At 45.2% G+C, this 21,122-nt stretch overlaps 1 protein-coding gene across 1 annotated transcript in view; it reads right to left on the bottom strand.

Annotated features, from left to right (window-relative positions):
• Nucleotides 1-6,190: 6,190 nt before the first annotated feature.
• The window catches only part of ERICH6B (glutamate rich 6B), a 186,150-nt gene continuing 171,218 nt past the window's right edge, over nt 6,191-21,122 (bottom strand). The window contains exons 10-13 of the mRNA XM_042781910.1: nt 15,502-15,587; nt 15,216-15,368; nt 7,528-7,753; nt 6,191-6,400 (exon numbers count right to left, since the gene is read on the bottom strand). Coding sequence (XP_042637844.1) covers nt 6,191-6,400; nt 7,528-7,753; nt 15,216-15,368; nt 15,502-15,587 — 675 coding nt within the window. The remainder of the gene's footprint in view (nt 6,401-7,527; nt 7,754-15,215; nt 15,369-15,501; nt 15,588-21,122) is intronic.

The following is a 21,122-nucleotide window of genomic DNA, read 5'->3' as shown; positions in this document are numbered from 1 at the left end:
CTCACAAATAACCAAAAAACCAAACTCACTGCTGTTGAGTCGGATCCGACTCATAGCGACCCCGCCTTGGGTTTCCGAGGCAATATCACTACAGAAATAGATTGCCCAACCTTCCTTCTGAGGAGTGACTGGTGGGTTTGAACCGACAGCTTTCTGGTTAGCATTCAAATGCCTTAGGCACTACGTCACCACGAAGTCCATATTTACGTTTCCGTAGTTGCCCCCCAGCAATGTCACACAGCTGCTGTTTATTCAGGTTCAAACCTATCACTTAGTTGTCACCTGTAGCCCTTTTTAATTCAGACCAGTCCTCATGTTTTTTGTTACCTTGTTTTTATGGTATCACCCTTTTCAAAAGAATCTAGGGCAGTTGCAGATATGTCAACCACAGTGTACATGTGCCTGGTTTCCTCATTATCCAGCAGACCCAACAACTGCAGCACACACATTCTTTCCAAGTGTATATGGATAGACATATAAAGAGAAAAAAAGTCACTGCCATCAAGTCAATTCTGACTCAGCGACCCCACTGGGGTTTCTGAGGCAATAAATCTTTACGGAAGTAGATTGTCCAGTCTTCCTTCCAGGGTAGACATATGCTGGACCGTAAAACAGACAAAGTAACCCAAAAATGATGTACAGATCAGGGGTGATCTTGTCCCCCAAATCCTGGGCTCAGACACTGGCAGCCCTGGGACATTTTTCAGTGTCGTGACTGGTGAGCCATCTAGTAGTAGAGGCTACGATGTGCTGCTGGACGTCTGACAGTATGCAGGGTGACGGCCCCTACAACAAAGAATGGTTCAGCCCAAAATACCGGTGCTGCAGAGGCTGAGAAACCTTACTATACACAATAATATACACAATAGAATTCCCCAGCACTCGGTATTCCCCCTAACCTGGTTTCATGATGCTTACCACTACAGGACTCATATTTTGCTTGCTAATTTTTTTTTAAGCTCATGGGGAGGAACTTTGATTTGTTTGCTGGTGTACACCTAGCTCCTAGAACAGAACTTAAAGTAGTTTGCAGTGCAGTGAATTGCTTATATGCCCTTCTAGCCATAGTCCTCCATTTTGTGATGTTTTGTAAATCCTAGCCTCTGGCAGTATCATAGTCACGGCATTTGGCTGCTAACCAATGGTTTAAACCCACCAGCCTCTCAATGGAGGAAAGATGAGGCAGTCTGCTTCCGTAAAGATTTACAGCCTTAGAAACCCAGTGGAGATCACTGTAAGGAGGAATTGAGTTGATGGCAGTGAGTTTGGTTTTTTGGTTTGATGCCTGTTGAGGGTGGGATGCATCTTGCCTTGCTAGAGGGTGTGACTCCAGTCACCACCCTTAATTTCCTTGAGGGTATGTATGTGTTGGCAAACTTTGCCCTCTCTTGCTGGGCACCCTGCATTTGGTTCATCAACATCTCCGGACTTGAGACAAAAGCCAGTCGTCTGACCTGGAAATTTGGGTTCAGCCCCTGCAACCACATGAGTGATGAGAATCCTCCAGAGCTATACCTGACCCACGGATTTGGGACTTGCAGCCTCCACCATCATGTGAGCCATTTCCTTGGCAGTGCGTGAGTTCTGTGAGACATTACAGCTAAATACGGAACCCTAAGACAGGAGGGAGAGTACTGAGGGGAGGAGGAGGAGTCGATGTCAGAGATGATGCAGTGGTACAGCAGTTTGGGGAAGTTGGACATCTGGGACATCTTTAATCTCTGCCTCATAGAGACTAGCCTTGTGCTGATCCTTCTAAAAGAAATTATTTGAGCAGTGCTCAATGAGTATTTGTTGAGTGAATGAAAGATCTCTACTGCCCAAGTCATGTAGCCTTCCCCTCACCATCTCATTATTAGCAAATCCTATCTATTCTGTCTCAGATGGCTCCTTCCTTCCTCCCCTCCAATGTACTGCCAATGCCATCGCTCTGGGTCAGGCCCTTATTATTTTTTTCTTGGAATATTAAAATCTTCACTATAAGATCCCAGTCTTATTAAGAACTCTGCCCCCATTCTGGATCCTACAATATGGAAATTTCAACTTTTGATGGCACCCAGGGCTGTCTCAATCCGGCCCCTACCCATCTGTCCAGCCTCATCTTCCACCAATTTTCTTCTGTGTCTCTTAGGGTTCTTGAGTGCAAGAAGCAGCAGACTGACTTGAGCAGGAAAGGACTTTGTTGGAAGGGTATGGGGAACTCATGGGACAGACCAGAGGCTAGAGAACCAGAGAGTTAAGAGCAGGTGCATTTTTCTTCAAAGCAGAAGGAGTTGGTCCAGTCTGTCACCATGCTGTGGCAGGCAGGGTCCTGGACTGGCATCACTGCATTGCTTTCTTCTTGGCCAAATTTGCTCCACATGGGGTGGGGCTGGAGGTGTCTGACTCTGCGGTTCCAGTGAGTGCTGGAGAAAGGAAGAGAGGGATCTTTCTCTGCGCCAGTTACCAATGTATTACTAAGCTCTTAGAATTTTTGGTTTAATCTACCTTTTTTTTTTTTTTTTTTTTGTAATCTACTCTTATTTTGTCCAGTTTTGTGATTCTGGAGCTGGACCCTGAAAGCATTTCTCCTTAGCCAGCTGGCAGAACATCAGACTTTGCTGATAGAGGGTGCCAGAGGCATCCTGCAAGGCACAGCGGAAAGGTGAAGGTCTCTCTCGGGTGTGCCTGTTTTTCCATCGACATTGTTGATGTCAGCAGAGTGCTGGAGCTCTGGTGGCACTCATTCTCCAGCAAGTTTTTCTAACATCCCAGCAGGTCACTTCTTCTGAATGAATGCACCACAGAACTTTTGCTACTACAATAGTCACTTACACCAACCAGCTCATTTAGGGCTCATTAACCTGCAGCAAAGTAATTGCTGTGTTTTATCTGATGCCACCAACAAGATGGGAGAGTCAAGAAATGAAAGTGAAGTGGTAACAGCCTGCCATGGCTAGTCCCATTGCTCCTGTGCCACCTCCAGCGCTCAGTTGTCAGGGTTCAGGGTGATGCTGAGACAATCAGTGAAGGTTGGTATCAGGCAGTATGCGATCAGCATGGGGGAAAACCAAACCAAACCAAATTTAACTGCCATCAAGTTGGTTCCGACTCATAGCAATCCCTCCTTGGGTTTCTGAGGTGGTATCACTACGGAAGTAGATTGCCCAATCTTCCTTCTGAGGAGTGGCTGGTGGATTTGAACCATCAGCCTTCTGGTTAGCAGTCAAATGCCTTAGGCACTATGCCACAGAGCTTCACTAAATGATACACAGTGTCTCTGGGCAAAGTGGGGAATGGCTGAACCAGAGGGAAAGGGTTTCCTTTTCTTTCTTGGCCTTGAGTCCTTGGTTAACACGCTTGGACTGAGGTTTGAGTCCACCCAACGTGCCACAGAAGAAAGACTTGGTGATCTACTTCAGAAAAACCAGCCACTGAAAACTCTGTGGAGCCCAGTTCTACCCTGGCATGCATGAAGTCACCATGAGTCAGAGTTGACTGTATGGTAACTGGTATTGGTTTTTATACTAGTCTTGGTTTAGCCTAGAGGTGAGGTCATCCTGGAAAGTTTGCAAGTGTCTCAAGGATGTATAAAAATCACACTATAAGGTCTGCCCAACTCCCAAGTCCTCCATTTCTAGAAATTCCTTCCTTTCCCCATGCTCAGTGGGAGCCATTCTTACGTGACAGAATCCCACCCTCCCTTACCTCACTGGATTGTACCAAGGGGAGTCTTCTGACTCAAACTGGGCCCATCAGACATGATTTGAAATTGAGAGAAAGAGACCAGGAGGCAATTTGCTCATTTGAGAGTGTCTTTTACTGACTATGTGAAGTGAGATGCATAGATGGAAAACATGGTCTTTAGAAAAAGATTAGTATTGTTGTTGTTGTTGTTTGCTGTCAAGTCGGCCCCGACTCATAGCAACCCCTCCTTGGGTTTCCAAGGCAGTATCACTACAGAAGTAGGATTGCCCAAACTTCCTTCCGAAAAGATTAGTGTAGCACAGGTGAAATATAGAAAGTTGTCCTGACTTCTGGAGGCCTTCCTGAGGTCTATGCCTTATTCTATGGCACTGATTACCATTTTCCATTTTGCTTTAGCTGCTTGAGTTGGTGACTTACCAGTGACCAAGAGTGTCTCATCTATTACACTGAGTCTAAGTGTGGGTCCTGTCAGCTCCCAGTGGGCTCCTGGTTTGGGGGACTTGGTGCAGGCTGGGCTGTTTTGCCCTGTGTTTTTCCCTCTGCCTTGGCAGGGGTGGGAAAGGTGGTGTTTGGATTGAGGTCAGGATTTATGAAAAACCCCTGGGGTGGCCCAGAAAGTATGGGGGGACTCTCTCAGCCTTAGCATGAGGCCCCTAAGGAGAGGTCCTCTGGAGGTGTTTCTCAGGAGGGGGCTGGACCCCAGGGGCTGGTACTTGATTTCTGCTGACTGAGCCATGTGGCCTTCAGCTCTCCCTGGGGTGAAGGGGCTGGCATGACAGTGGAATCAAGATGGCATTTGCAAAAGCCTTGAGCTCTTGAGATGCTCTAGTGTGGGAAGTCAAAGTCACCTAAAGGTACCTTGGAAGACAGGCCTGCCAAGCTACTTCTCTGTAAAAGCCTTGAAACCCCTATGGAGCAACTCTACTCTGTCACATAGGGTCTCCATGAGTCAGAATCAACTTGATGGGCAAGTGACAACAGGGTGGGAAGTCATGAGAAAATGATACACGTTGTCACAAGAGAGGTCATTTTGTAGTCAAGTAATTCCAGTCTTCATCACCATTTACCAGTGTGTGATCCTGGGTAAGTTATTAACCTGAGCCTCAGTGCCAGAGCTGACATAGGCAGAGAAAATATTATCTATGTCATAGAACCAAATGAGGTGGTCGCACAGGGCCTGCCTGCTTCACAGTAGCCATTATCATGAAGAGAAGGGGCCTGAAAAATCTCAGGGGGTGTACCTCTGTAAGTCAAGAGAAATGCAGACCCAGCCCTTACCTAAGAGATTTCACATTTGACAAACACTTTCCTGGAGATGCTCAGATATGAGGGGAACAGCCAAGCTTGCAATAAGTGGAGCTAACACTTCCTGAGTGGTTGTCTATGGGCCCCGGGCTGGTCTAGGTATTCTACATGCATTCACTAATGTCATACTCATAAACTCTATGGCCGTAGGTACTATTTCTAGGTCCATTTTACAGATGAAGAAACTAAAGCATAAAGCTATTTGCCCAAAGCCAAATTAGCAAAGCTACACTTTGACCAGTCTTTCTGCATCTCGAGTGAAGACGAGAAGTATTAAAAAACAAACAAACAAACAAACAAATTTACTGCCATCGAGTCGATTCTGACTCCTAGTGACCCCCATTGGGTTTCTGGGGCAGTAAATCTTTACAGAAGTAGATTGCCCCATCTTCCTTCTGCAGAGCAGTTTGTGGGTTTGAACTGCTAACCAGAAGGTTAGCAAGTCAAATGCCTTAGGCACTATGCCATCAGAGCTCCCCCAAGAAGTATTGTTGTTGTTGTTGTTGTTATGTGCTGTTGAGTCGGACCTGACTCATAGCGACCCCTCCTTGGGTTTCTGAGGCAGTATCACTACAGAAGTAGATTGCCCCATCTTCCTTCTGAGGAGTGGTTGGTGGGTTTGAACTGCCAGCCTTCTGGTTAGCAGTCAAGTACCTTGTTGTTGTTGTTGTTATGTGCCGTCGAGTCAAACCCGACTCATAGCGACCCCTCCTTGGGTTTACGAGGCAGTATCACTACGGAAGTAGGATTGCCCAACCTTCCTTCCGAGGAGTGGCTGGTGGGTTTGAACCGCCAGCCGTCTGGTTAGCAGGCAAGTGTCTTAGCCACTATGCTACCAGAGCTCCTCCAAGAAGTATTAGGAGGCTGCAAAAGAACTTTTGCATAACAAACTCCCAGGAAAGCCAGATGGAACAGGGATTGACCTATATTACCTACTGAAATAATAACTTGCTTCCAAGGCTATTAGGTCAGGGCTGAAGATGAGTTATTGTCCGTACCTGGTCATAGATTTTGTAAGCACCCTGAAAGTTTTCTTTTCTTTATTTTTCAAACCAAGGAGCTGGACCATGTCCTAAACAAACCAACCCTCAAAAGACATTAATAAGCCTGGAGGTTTTCCTTGGGGCTCCTGCGGACTCCTCCTTTTGAAGACATTCGGAAGATGCTGGGGGAGCCCTGGGACAGGTTGGTGACTGCCTTAATAGTAGAATTGAGATTTGTTCTTTAGAAAAATGTTCACTAAAGTCTTGGCATTCTTCTTGAAGGTTTCCAAATCGGAGATGGTCAGCAAATTCAGGAGCTTACTCATTTTTCCCAGAAGGATCTGGATTTTCTGAGCCGTTGAACTGAATTCCACTTCCTGGATTCTTTTCTTCTTCATTTCATTCAGCACCTCTGGAGTTACAAACTGAGGAAATTCACAAAAGACAGGGTGAGGATAAACACTGTCCCAGTATCTCGCTGTCCCTCATCCACCCCCAGGATCAAGTCCTCTGTGGCCATGACTCAGTATTCCTCAGAGCCTTCATCTTTGGGGCAAATCAGTGCTCCCAGTCTTGCTGCTGGTGGCCTTTCTGCTGGTTTCTCAAAGCACTTCCTTAGGTTATGCCTGTGGCCACATGGGCCATGTTCATGTAGGCTGATGCCATCCCTCAGCCTGACCTCAAAACAGAAGTGTACTCATATACATGTACAGCAGTGGTCATTGTGGCTTTATTCACAGTAGTCAAAAAGTGGACACAGCCCATGTGTCTGTCAACAGGTGAATGGGTAAATAAAATATGGTGCATACATACAATGGCATATTAGTCATAAAGAGAAATGACATTCTGATTCATGTTAAGACATGGATGAACTTTAGAAATATGCTGAGTGACATAAGTCAGACATAAAATGACAAATTTTCTATGTACCCACATATGTGAAATACCTAGAACAGGTAAATGCAAAGAGACCAATGTTTATTAGGGTTACCAGGGGCTGGGATAGAGAAAAATGGGAGTTATTTCTGAATGGCCATGAGTTTCTGTTCGGGGTGATGAAACGTTTTTGGAAATGGATAGTGGTGATAGTTGTACAACAACATGGTGAATGTAATTAATGTCACTGAGTTGTGTACATAAAATGGTTAAAATGGCAAATTTTTTGTTATATATTATTTTATGACAATAATGAAACAAAAAATGTACAAGGGTAACCAGCTCTTGTGCTCTGGCGTGCCTGCCTTGGAAGGGCTGGGCTCTTGTGGGAGTCTGGGTCTGGTCTGCAGCTTTCCTAACTTGGGTAATGTGGAGGTGCTGTCAGAGCCTTGAGCCTGTCACAATGCCTGGCAACACATTCTCCCTGCAAACCCTATGGAGCACAGGTCTACTCTACACACATAGGGTCCTCGTGAGTCAGTCAATTCCAAGGCAACTGGTTTGTTGTTGAGAGGGATTGGTGAGACACAGAACCTGGCTTAGGGGCTTGGGATGTGGACCAAACCGAGCCAGCCAGAGCCTGAGTGGCAGAGGGCCAGGGGCGCTGATGCCTTACCTTGAACCTGGTGCCCAGGTTTATATGAATCCGATTCTTCTGGTTGATGAAGTAGAAGAAGATCTTATCCTGGCTTCTTATGTGTACCTTGATATACTTGTTGATTTTCAAGGAGATGGGCTGGACAGGGGGAGCGTGGACGTGGAGATTCAGATTCCACCAGTTCCAGGCCTTTTGGTTGCTGCCTCCCATGAAGTAGTAGCCGAGACTGCGGCTCAGGCTCAACCTAGACCAAGAAGCCAGCCAGGCAATCAGTGCACAGCTCTGGAGGTGGGGAGGGAAGGGCCCCTCTGTGGCAACGCGGAGCCCCAGTCCCTCCTTCTCCCCCTCCTTCCTTCTCTTTTCCTCTCCTCCTTAGCCCACAAAAAATGTCCACAGGCTCTCAGCAGGCAGGAGGTGTTACCAGCAAGGCAAGCTGGAGACTTGGCTTTGGCATTCAGCCCTGCCCTCTGGAGCCTGCTCAGCCCCCATTGTGGCCTCCCCTCCTCACTTTCACTCTCTCTGTTCAGTTCCTGGGTCTCTCCTGTTCATTAATCCCTTGGGGAATGTGCCATGCTGTTCTTTCTATCTGGAAGGGCCTTCCCATCCTTCTTGGCATGGCTGTCTCTTGCTTATCCTGAAGGTCTCAACTTGATGTCACCTCTTCAAAGAGGCCCTTCCTGACCAGTCCATCTAGCTCCCTATTATACATTGAATTGTGTCACCCAAAATACTTGTTGAGTTGCTAACGTCTTTACCTGTAGATGTGATCCCATTTGGAAATAGGGTTTTCTTTATTATATTAGATCATACCCAAGAAGGGTAGGTTCTAAATGTAATCATTTTGGAGTTATAAAAATGAGTGGAATGGACACAGCAATACATAACATGTACACACACACACACACACACACACAGGAGGAAGGCAGACACTGCGTGAAGATTGTCTACAAGCCAAGGAATCAAGGAACACCCAGAGGTACTGACAAGGAAGGAATCAACGTGGCCAAGACTCTGGTTTGGACTTTTAACCTGTAGAACTGAGAGATGATAGATTTCTGTTTTTTTTTTTTAAAGCCATCCACTTGTGATTTTTGTGTTACAGGAAGTCTAGGAAACTAAGACAATCCTATATGATTGTCCATCCTCATCTTTGTTAGTTTCCTTCATATCATTTATTACAATATATAATCAATCCTCAGTTCTTGTGGATGCCATGTTTGTGAATTTGCCTACTAGCTAAAATCTATTTGTAACCCTCAAATCAATACCCTGGGCATGTTCACAGTCATTTGTAGACATGAACATAGCAGTGGAAAATTTGAGTTGCCCGATGTACAAGGTTGGTTCAGTAGTTGCTAATTTAGTGCTCACAGGTATGTGGTGATTCTCATTACTCATAGTGACTATTACAGAACATAAATGCACTGCCGTTGAGTTGGATCTGACTCATAGCGACCCCTCCTTGGGTTTCTGAGGCGGTATCTCTATGGAAGTAGATTGCCCAACCGTCCTTCCGAGGAGTGGCTGGTGGGTTTGAACCATCAGCCTTATGGTTAGCAGTCAAATGCCTTAGGCACTATGCCACCAGAGCTCCCATTATAGAACACAGTTACTGTGAATAATGAGAATCACTACATATCGTCTGTTCTCCCCCACTAAAATAGAAGCTCCACAAGGGCAAGAACCATGTCTATCTTGCTCCCTGCTGAATTTCTGCTGCAGGCCCCCTGCTGGTCCCAAAGTGAAAATTTGTAACTCCCTTCACTATTGGGCCCTAGCCTGTCCAACCTTGTTCCTCTTCACTAAACAAGAACCTGCATGCAGAGTGATGCTTTGGAAACGTGGGCTCTGGAGCCAGACTCTAGGTTCAAAGCTTGGCTCTCCCATTTGCAAGCTGTATGGCTTTGGGCCAGTTACTTAACCTCTATAAGCCTTAGTTTTTTCAGCTACTAAATGGAGATAATTATGGTATCTTATTCAAAGGGTTTTTTTGGAAGGACTGGGTGCCTATCTATAGCAATAACTCAGCAAATATTAGAATTTCCTTGTTACCATTGATGGAGAGGAGGTCAGAGAGGAGACTCTTTCTACATCTCTCCCCAGCCAGCTCCAACTCCTTAAATCCTCCCATCAGAGTTCTTGCACTAGGCCCTTCCCCACTCCCCACTTGCTGGGGTTAGAGGTCTGTCCCTGCTGGAATGCCTGCCATGGGGTAAGGTGCCCTCGGGGAAATGGGGATCTAGAACACCTAGAAGTGGTCTGAATCTGGCGGATCCTCTTCAGGGTGTGTGTTATGTGTTGATCTATATCCTCCAAACAAATATTTGAGAGTCCAACCCCTGGTACCTGTGAATGTGACCTTATTTGGGAATAGTGTCTTTGCAGATGTAATTAGTTAACATAACATCACATTGAAGTAGGATGGGTCCTAATTCCTTCTGAGTGATGGTTTCATAAAAGAGGTAGTGACATACAGAAGGAAAACAACTGTATGAAGATGCAGTTAGGCTTCAGCTGGAAGCCAAGGAACACCAGAAGCTACCAGAAGGTGGGAGAGGTAAGGAAGGATCTTCCTCTAGAGTCTTGGGAGACAGCACGGCCCTGCTGACACCCTGGATTCAGACTTCTAGCCTCCAGAACTGTGAGTCAATAAAGCGCTCTTGTTTCGAGCCACCCAATTTATGGCAGCCTTAGGAGACAAATAAGAATAACCAAAAACACCATTGGCTGTAGTGTAGATTCTGACTCATAATGACCCCAAGTGAGTCAGAGGAGAACAGTGCTCCATAGGTTTTCCACAGCTGGTTTTTCGGAAGTAGATTACCCTGCCTTTCTTCTGAGGTACCTTTGATTGGACTTGAATCTCCAACCAATCATTTAGCCATTGAGTGTGCTGACTGTTTGCAACACTCAGGGAGTCCAGGAGTCTAATACCTGGACTGTGACCCTGAACTGTGAAGTGGGTAGGACCAACCCAGCAGGTACAGGCAGGTCTGAGGCTCCTCATTGTGTGGGCCCCTAAATCTGGTGGGAAGCCTGGTCTGAGACTCCTCTAGCCCCAGGGCTGTGGGTGGGGATGGTGCTGTGGCATAGTTTCCACACACCCAGGAAACTATAACCACAGATGAAGCCTTCTACTTTGCCTCAGGAAATGGAAAACAAACAAAACAAAAAACAAACCCAAAAATACCAGATCCAGAAATGTTCAGTCCTGAAACAGTTTGGCTATGAGTACTTCCTGGTGGCCAGGCACCACAGAAGAGCTCTTGGTTAGTGTGTGGGTGCAAAGATGGGGGCCAGCACTGGAGGAGTAACTCTAGAAATTTGTAGGTGTAATCAGGATTGGGCATTCAGGGCCAAACAGCTTTGCATTCCCAAATGGCTCTGAAAGGTCTTTTCCCACTATATCTTTCTCCTGATGAAAGGGGTTGCAGTTCTAGTGCCAAGGTCCCTTAGGGACCAAGTCTTTCTGTCATGGATCACATTTTCCTGGTATGAGGGGTCGTCACTCTGGTGCAGCGGCCCTTGTGAAAGCACCAGCATGGGGCTGGAGGAGCCATTCAGGGCAGAGGGTCTGGCCCCGAGGTATGAATTTTGGGGCGTAGTGGGTGTGGTGGGGTTGCTCTCTCATCTAGGTCTCTGATGTCTAAAATGCCATCACTGGTGCTGCTTTCCTTTGGTTTCAGCCAAACTGGGGCAAGACCCAGATAAGATGCAATTGCCTTGGGGGCAGCAGTAAGGTATGTGGGGAGTGGCAGGCTGCTGACCCAGGAGGGCTCAGGCAGCAAGGCCTGTGAGCAGAGGCCCAGGACCTGCTGAGGAAGACTGCCCTGACTCAGATCACTTTGACAATTTGTATAACACCAAGAAAGGAAGAGGAGCTCTAGTGGCCTGGTGGTTAACGTGCTTGGCTGCTAACTGAAGGGTCAGCAGTTCGAATCCACAAGCTGCCCTGTGGGAGAAATATGTAGCAGTCTGCTTCCATAGAGATTAGGTAGCCTTGGAAACCCTGTGGGGCAGTTCTGCTCTGTCCTATGTTGTTGTTGTGTGCCGTCAAGTCGGACCTGACTCATAGCGACCCCCTCTTTGGGTTTCTGAGGCGGTATCACTACGGAAGTAGATTGCCCAACCTTCCTTCTGAGGAGTGGCTGGCGGGTTTGAACCACCAGCCTTCTGGTTAGCAGCCAAGTGCCTTAGGCACTACGCTATCAGAGCTCCTGGTCTGTCCTATAGATTCAGTTAAAGTGGATGGTAACAGGAAGGAAGGGCATCCCTGGGTGGTGCAAACAGTTGGTTAACATGCTTGGCTGCTAACCATAAAGGTTAGTGGTTTGAATCCACCCAGAGCTGCCTTGGAGAAAAGGCCTGGAAATCCACTTCCAAAATATTAGTCATTGAACACTCTATAGAGTACAGTTTGACACTGATACCTGTGAAGTCATCTCAACAACAGCTGGTAACTGTTAAGAAAGGAGGGCAAGGTACAAGAGTGCCATGCCCACTGTCAGTCCTTTCTTGACACGGGAACGGGAGGGAGTAGGGAAGCAGAGGTTGCCGGCTGGTGGGCAGAGGGGACAGGCAGGACGTGGGCACTTGGAGGTCTGTGCATGTCCTAGGTGTGGCCCATGGCAGGGAGGCTGCGGAGCCCGTTTGTCGAAATTTGTGAACTTCGCCCCCCTCGCCCCAGCTCAAACCAAACTACAACCAGTTCTGACTCATGTTGTTGTTCTGTTGTTATGTGCCATTGATTCGGAGCCAACGCATAGCGACCCCTCCTTGGATTTCCAAGGCGATATCGCTACAGAAGTAGATTGCCCAACCTTTCTTCTCAGGAGTGGCTGGTGGGTTTGAACCACCAGCCTTCTGGTTAGCAGTCAAGTACCTTAGGCACTATGCTACCAGAGCTCCTGTTCTGACTCATAGCAACCCTATGTAATGGATTAGAATTGCCCCATAGGGTTTCCAAGGCTGTAAATCTTTATGGAAGCAGACTGCCTCAGTTTTCTCCCATGGACCTCTTGGTTAGCAGCATAATGTTTCAACCAGTATGCCACCAGACCTCCTTCCAGTTCAATTATCTTTAGGTACCGGGAAGCCTCCCAATTCCAACCGCCAACTGCAGAAGAACTCAGAAGAGGAAGCAGCCAGTATATTGCCCAACTCCATGAGTCGTGAAGGGCTTAACAGGTTTTTGGAAATGCTTTCAAGGGCAAAGAGGCAGCAAGTCCCAATGACAGAGATGGGAGGTGGGAAATGGCGAGATTCCATATCCTGAACCTATGCAAAGCTGTTCAGCTGAGGAGAAGCCTAAAATACTTGCGAGGCTTCCGCCCCGCACCCCTGTGCATGAAAACCTTGGGCCTATTTCCTCATAAAATAAAGCGTTTTCCAGAGTTCCAGCGAGGATCTGAGGTGTCAGCACAAACAGCTATCCACTCCTTGCCTGAGGGGAGGATGAGGGCTCCTCCATGAAAATTTTAAGGAGTGGACAGAGTGATTTCTCTGAGTCTTTTGTCTGTATCAGCCTTGAGTGAAACAGCTCTGGGAGACAGGGGCGGGTGGGTAGTTGCTGTCAGCTTTTGGGCAACTGCCACTTGCCACGGCCTTAAAGGCTCCTGCCAGGGCAACTACACCTGGCTGACCTGTAGAGTCACTTGGACACTTTGGAGAAATGAAGATTCCTGGGCCCATTCCCAGACTCACTGAAGGGGAGTCAGCCCTCTCCTGAGCCCTGAGCACTGTCCTCCAGTACTAATGGACTGAGATTCAGGAATAAGATGAAGGGGTCTCTTATGTACCATATTTTAAAAATTTTTAAAAATTATTATTTTAAGGTAGAGTCAAAATACTACAAAGGTGAGCCTTTTTGTCAAAATACCACAAAGTGACTCCTCATTGGATCTCTGTTTCCTGATCAATAAAATGAGACTGGTTCCTATTCCCTTGGAGTAGATTTCTCAAAGGTTTCTCTGGCCCTGAAATTCAACATCATTAGGGAGAAGAGGTCCCACTGTACGTAGCTAGATAATATTTGCAAAAATTAACTGAGTTTCTTGCCCTTATTTCAATTGTACTTTTTGTACCCAGGGAGCTCTGGTAGCATAGTGGCTAAAGCATTTGACTGCTAACCAGAAGCCTGGTGGTTCAAACCCACCAGCCACTCCTCGGAAGGAAGGTTGGGCAATCTACTTCCATAGTGATACTCACTCGGAAACCCAAGGAGGGGTCGCTATGTCTCGCAGCCGACTAGACGGCACATAACAACACAACATTTTGTACCCAGTATCCTTCCTCCACCACTCACATGGAATTTTCTCATTGGTAGGGTGGGGCCTTCACCCCACCCTACCAATGAGAAAGAACAATGTCAACTGGAAACTGGAGTTTTAAAAAACTCATAGTAGAGAAAACAGCTTAAAATTCAAGGTTTGGACTCGGAGGGAGTTTTGTTTTTGGAATTAAAAAAGAGATGTTTGTCTCTGATTATCAAGAAGAAAGTATAAAGTCGAACCAACATAATATGCATTTTCCACTCCATGAGCACTTAGAAAGGAAAAACTGAACCAAACCAGTTGACCTTGAGTTGATTCCCACTCCTGGAGACCCCTGATTTGCAGAGTAGAACTGAGCTCCAGAGGGGGTTCCAGGCTGTGACATTTCGGGAGCAGGTCACCAGGCCTCTCTTCTGAGGTGCCTCTGCATGGACTTATATCTCCAGCTTTTCAGTTAGCTGCCAAAGGGAGGGGGGATATCCTGAAATGACAGAGAACTTACCCAAAAGAGATGGAGAAAAATCTTGAAGTCACTGAGATATGTTGAATTGGTAAGCTGAATTCTTCTACCATCACCAGAAAATGGGAACTTAAGAACTAAGTTCATTTAGAAGTTACATTTTTAACTCCTGTATTGGTGACCATGAGATCTGTACACAATCCAGGTGTCTCCAAAGATCTTGCTAAGCTCTCTTCCCTGAGGTCCCCAGAATTGGAAGGAATGGGTTCTTTGTAAGGCAATTCTCACCAGAGGGGTTTGAATGAAGCCAAAAGAATGGAGTTGTTGTGAACCTATGATTCCTATTTATTTGTGAGGAAGCAATGATGCACAAGGCCAGTGGCTTCTTTAAGGGCAGGACTCTATCTTACCAGTAGTCTATTATAACTTTGTCCTCATTTCTAGCATGTGTTAGTTGGATGAATAAACTCATAGGTGAGAGAGAGAGACTGACTTAACTAGTGAGGGAGGAAGGCAGAGTAGACTGGGACTGAAACTTCAACCATTCTGCTCCTCCACCTGCAGGAAGTGTTTGGGACACATGGCCCAAGCTTAGAAGTCCCTTGTTGTTGTTACATGCCATTGAGTCGAACCTGACTCATAGCAACCCCTCCTTGGGTTTCCGAGGCAGTATCACTACGGAAGCAGATTGCCCAACCTTCCTTCTGAGGAGTGGCTGGTGGGTTTGAACTGCCAGCCTTCTGGTTAGCAGTCAAGTGCCTTAGGCATGAAGTCCCTGGGGGGTGCAAATGATGTATGCGGTTGGCTGCTGACAAAAAGATGGGTGGTTGGAGCCCACCCAGAAGCACTTTGGAAGAAAGACTTGGCAATCTACTTCAGACATTCAAAATACCATGGAACAAGCACAGTTCTCTGACACATGAGTTAGAATCAACTTGATAACAGCTGTTTGCTTGTTGGTGGTCCAAGCTTACCAGATATCTCTGTTTTCATCATAGAAGGTGGCATGGCCAGCGTTGTTGATAAGGGCCCGTATCCACATTTCTTTACTGTCTTCCAGGATGATGTATGTGAAGTTTTTAGTATACATACTGAGGATGAGCATAGCTAGGTTTCCTGATGGATAACTGAGAGATGGTTAAGGCACAAGTGGTATATTGGGATCCCATGGAAAAAGCAGACCCTGGCAGAGGGCACCAGCCCTCAGCAAGCACACTAGGCCCAGCCCAAATCACAGCATCCCTCTGCTCCAGTGGATACTGTATCTGGCCTGTTCCATCAGGAAAGAGAACTTGGAAGACAGTCCTACTGGGGTAGAGAGTTACTTTTCCATCACCTTGATGCACCTGGAAAGAGAAGACAAGCCAATGAAAAGTGCAAGCGTGCTGGTTGTTCCAGTTCAGAATGTGACATTTTTGCTCTCTGAGTGCCCATAGGCTGCCCTGCCCATCACCATGAAGAACTTGCTGGGAGCTCTACACAGGAAGCTTCTCAGGGACTCAGTGTTCTTGTCTACATAGTGAGGAGGTGGAACTGGACCAATGTGTGAGTGTGTGTGTTTGTGTGTGTCGATTTCAAACTAGTATTTCAATCTCTCTAATGGTTACTATTATAGTCAGGTTTCTTTTATTTCTTCTTGGGCTAGTTTTTGTGAATTGCATTTTTTTCCCTTAGGAAATCATTCATTTTATGTAAAATTTCAAATTTGTATGAATTCATATAATTTTAAGAAATATATTTTTAAAGTACCTATAATTATGTCCCTGTGTTCATTCTTTATAATACTTATACCTCTCTCTCACTTAAAAAATTTTTTTTTCCTTACCAATTACGATAGTTAAGGTTGTGTGTCAACTTGGCTGGACCATGGTTGTAAGTGGTTTAGCAGTTATTATGTAGTCATCCTCCATGATAAGATCTGATATAATGTAATCACCTGCATGATGACATCTGCTATGAGCAGCCAATCAGTTGGAAGGGAGTTTCCTTTGGGGGTTGGCCTGCTTCCAATACACATGGAAAAGCTGTGGCTAAGCTCTCTGGGTGTCTGGCTTGTCATCTGATCTCAGGTTCTTGGATTTGAGCCAGTGGCCTGCTGTATTGCCTGCCAATCTTGGGATTGTTGCCTTTGCAGCCTGTTAGCCAATAGCCTGCCACCTTACCTGCTGGTCTCAGATTCACTAGCCTTTGTGGCCAGCAGCCTGCAGTAATGGCTGCTGATCTTGGGGCTGTCAGCCCCTGCTCTTCAGTGAAGCAGAAGAAGCCTCCAGCCTGACATCTGACCCATGGGCTTGGGACTTGCCAACTTCTACAACCACATGAGCTATTTCTTTGAGGTATATTTTTCTCTCCCCCTCTCTCTATATACAACACCAATCTTGCCAAAATATTTGCCTGTTCATTGTTTTCAAAGACCCAGCCTCTGGTTTGTTGATCCCACTATTTCCTTGTTTTCTACTGTATCAGTGTCTGCTTTTGTCATTATCATTCATTTCCTACTTTCTGCGGGGTTTCTATACTATTTCTCTGTTATCTTTCTAATCCCTTGGTTGGAATGCTGAGCTCCTATTGTTCTTTCTTTCTCTTCATATTTGTGGTAGTGGCTGCTGACACTGCAGCTTCTGCTTTTTCTTCTCCTCTTCCTTCTTGAATGTAAGTATTCAAACTATACATTTCCCTTCGATATACTGTTAGCGGTTTCCCATGAGTTTGGATCATTATATTTCATCTCCACTTTCTTTTAACTATGTCCAAATTTCCTATATGATTTCTTCTTTGACATCCTAGTTATTTAGAAATGTGCTTTTCAATTTGCAGAATGTATGAAGTGCTTTTGATTATCTGATTATAAATTATCTGATTACAAATTAAATTGCATTAGGAGAAGAGAACATAGTCGGCATGAGGTCAACTTTTTAATGCTTGCTGAAATTTGTTTTGTGGCCAAGTGTGGGGTCAATTATTGTAAATACTTCATATATATTTGAAAAGGATGAATATGCTACAATGGCTTCCAGTCCTCATAGTAGTGTTAAAACTCAAGTCTCAAACTAGGGAGTTGTTGCTCAATGCATATTGAGTTCCTCTTTGGGGTGCTGACAGTGTTAGAAATAGATCATGGTTATGGTTGCAAAAAACAAAACAAACCCAAACCTGTAGCTTGTCAAGACACATTAGTCTTCTTTTGGCTACCCCTGCCTTCCCAGCACACACACCCACCAGGACCCACGGCATCAGCCCACCCTCCCCTTGCTCTGGTTTTGAGTTTTCTCTTTATTTCTGGAATTGGTTCTATTCTTTACTTTCTTCCATACTCTGCTCTGCATTTAAAAGGATGCTTCTTAAATGTTATCCAAGAGTCCAGTTTCCCAGGTATTTGTAACAGGAAGGCTTTTTCAGGATATATCATATCCCATGTGATTTCATCCAGAAGTCAGATCAGTGATTTTCAAACTATTATATTTAACAACTGAACAATGCTTTGTTCAAGGAAAGCTTACGGCAGAATGCCAACATCCAAACAGATCAAGGAAAGAGAAGCTGCTTCTTGTGGGGGTTCCTAGGGTACTGCCTTTAAATGCCCAAGATCCTGGGCATCAGAATGAAAATTATCACACTAGGTGATGATATTGTCCTAGGTGACATGTAGCCATTTCTTTTCCTACACCCAGCACTATAATGAGCACTTTGATTCTCACAACACAATGAACCTTTAAAGTAGGTACTATTCTTATCCCCATTTGTCATTGTTGTTACTTGCCATGAGTTGCCTCCAACTCATGGAGACCTTATGAAAATGGGACGACGCATTGCCAAGTCCTGAGCCATCTTCATGAGTGTTGGCATGCTGAGTCCATTGTTTCCATTATTGTGTCAATCCTTGTCATTGAGGGTTTCGCTGACCCTCTACTTTACCAAACATAATGTACATTTCTAGGGACTGATCTTTCCTGATGGTGTGTCCATAGTGAGCAAGCTGAAGCCTCATCATCTCACTTCTAAGGAGCATTCTCATTGTATTTCTTCTAAGACTGATTAGTTCATTCTTCTGGCAGCCCACGATACAGGGACTGATTACCCAATAAGCAAAGTAAGCATGGATTTACTTGTGTTTACTTTCCAATCTTCAGTGAACAGTTTCACACAGTTTTTGTCACATCACTCCATAAATTTGAAAAGAGGCTTTGATTCTGGAGAAAGGTGCTCTGTGGAGAGAAACAGATACCAGCCAGAATCTTTCATGTGGTGAAAAAATGTGAAATTGTTCACTACAGATTAGTAAGTAAACACAAGTGAGCCCAAGTTACCTTAATATAATCTGATACTGCCACAGTGTATTCAATATTCTTCATCAATACTACAGTTGGAACGAGTCACTTCTCCTGTCTTCCTTTTTCATTATCCATCTTTTGTATCGTATGAGGCAACCAAAAAGACCGTGGCTTAGGTAAGGTGCATTTTAGTCCTTGAAGTGATCTTTGCATTTGAGAAATTTGAAAAAATCTTTTGCAGCAAATTTGCCCAATGTAATATGACATTTAATTTCTTGACTTTTGCTTCCAAGGACATTGATCGTTGATCCAAGCAGAATGAAATTCTTGACACTTTGAGAGGAAAAATCTTATCCCCACTTAAGAGAGGCTAAATCATTTACACAAAGTTGTCCAGTGAGAGGCAGAGTGTGGTCCAGGCAATCTGACCTCTGAGCCTGTGGTCTTAACTGTGGATCACACTGCCTCCAATCACCAAGCTTCTGTCTTCCTCTTACCTTTAGTCTATAATCACTGCTGTTAGTTATCTATAAAAGTGCTTTTTCATGATATACATGGGGAGGTTCTTCTCAATGACCTTGTAGGTATTCCTCAGGGAGAGAGATTGTATTGTAGGTATTTTTTTTTTCCCCAAAAGCCAGGATTTTTGAAATACTTTCTACTTGTCAAATTCACTTGTCATGCAATGACATTTTCCTAATGATATGAACCCCGTGGGCAAAGCACAATCTCTACCCTAGTGGTAAAACTGGCACATTTTTTCTCACTGGGAAACATACATGAATGATATGTCTAAAAGCATAAAAGGCATCACCATGTGTTTTGGGAAGAGTATGAGGCTAAGAGCTGAAAGCTAAAAGAAAAGAGGCTAATCTCTGGCCTTTCAGTTCTTCCAGAGGGAAAAAAAAATTCTCTAGGAAGCCAGAAGGAGTCCCTGTGGGGCAAACGGTTAAGCACTTGAAGTTTGTCAATTTGAACCCATCCAGAGGTGTCTTGGAAGAAATGCCTGGTAATTCACTTCTGAAAGGTCACAGTTCTGAAGACCCTATGGAACACTATTTTACTCTGCACACATATGAGGTCACCATGGGTTGAAATCGATTCAGTGACAACTGGTTACTGGTTTAGGCAGCCAGAGAAAGCTGCCATCTCTGATCTCTCCCTGACTGCTGGGTAGCTGCTTGGTCCAGGGCTGGATGGACTCTGCCTGAGCACCAGCACATATTTATAAACAGGGTTACTTCACTCAACAAACTACTTGGAATTTATTGTTGGTTTGTTAAAAATAATCTCCACATGTCCCATTCTTTGCCATACTTCTCAGGCCCCTTATGCACCCTAGCATGACTGGTGGGTTAGGAAATCCCTCTGCTTCAAGATGTTGGTGAGGGCCTTCCTCTAGGCTCCAGGGAAGTCACCGCAGACTGGCTAGGGGAAGATGCTATTGCAGCAGCAAAGACTTCAAGGGAGGACCAGGCAGGGTGTATGGGAAGGACATGGAGTTGGCTAGCCTAATTGGAGCAAGAAATCAAGTAAGGTTTCTTTAATTTGTTGGAGGTGAGAAAGCTGATGGCTTTATATGAGCTCTTACAACACCCATTGTCTGTTACAACTGCAGAGCCTCTCTTTCAATTCCTTTTCCCATAGGAGTTTTGACTGGTTCCACTGACTTCCCTTTTACATGCAGATCTGAGAGATGAAAACATGCTGAAATTCTCTAGAAGTTCGAAAGGTCCTTACTTTGTTAACAGTGCATTTTTCTTATTCTTTAGCACTTTTGCCACTAGTGAGACCATCCTCATCACTTTATGATGACTGATTGCTTCTCATCTTAGTCCATACAGTTTTCATTTTCCTCTAGTCATACAGGATTGGGATACTCTCCAGCCTCCTTGCATCAAGGTGAGACCATGTGACTCATTCTAGTCAATAGCTTTTAGACCTGGATGCTGGCTCCACTTCCTGTCTGTTGGACATGAAGAACTCAAAATTTGTGGAGACCAATGGAGACCCCTGAGGAAAGAGCTCAAATCTCTGAGAATCCTCAGCTTAGAGGAAAGCCACCCTAGAGAGCTACATGACTCAAATCAGTGCTGATGTGAGCAAGAACTATGCTTCTGTTTATCAAACCACTTAATCTTGGGGATTGTTTGTTTCAGCAGCAAATGAGCATTACCCTGACTAATACAGGTTCTGTGTCCTTGAGATAGTCATTTAAGTTTTTCTGGGTATCATTTTCTTCAACTGACTGTAAAGTGAGGATGATAATATCAAGCTTACACCATGTGGTTGTTGTACATGTTACATTATACTTATTCTTTGTTGTTGTTGTTGTTAGGTGCTGTTGAGTCATTTCTGACTCATAGCGACCCCATGCACAGAAGAACAAAACACCGCCCGATCCTATGCCAGCTCCATGACACCCTGCTATACTTGAGTCCATCATCATTGCAGCCACCGTGTCAATCCATCTCATTGAAGGTCTTCCCTCTTTCGTCGACACTCCACCTTACCAAGCATGACATCCTTCTCCAGGGAATGATCCCTTCTGACAACATGACCAAAGTAGGTGAGACAAAGTCTGGCCATTCTCACTTCCAAGGAGCATTC

This window comes from Orycteropus afer, unplaced genomic scaffold (genome assembly GCF_000298275.1).
Source record: "Orycteropus afer afer isolate SDZICR_OR568_19922 unplaced genomic scaffold, OryAfe1.0 scaffold00194, whole genome shotgun sequence".
NCBI classification, from domain to species: Eukaryota; Metazoa; Chordata; class Mammalia; order Tubulidentata; family Orycteropodidae; genus Orycteropus; species Orycteropus afer.
Note: the sequence above shows the minus strand (reverse complement) of the source record. Positions and strands in the feature narration are given on the sequence as shown.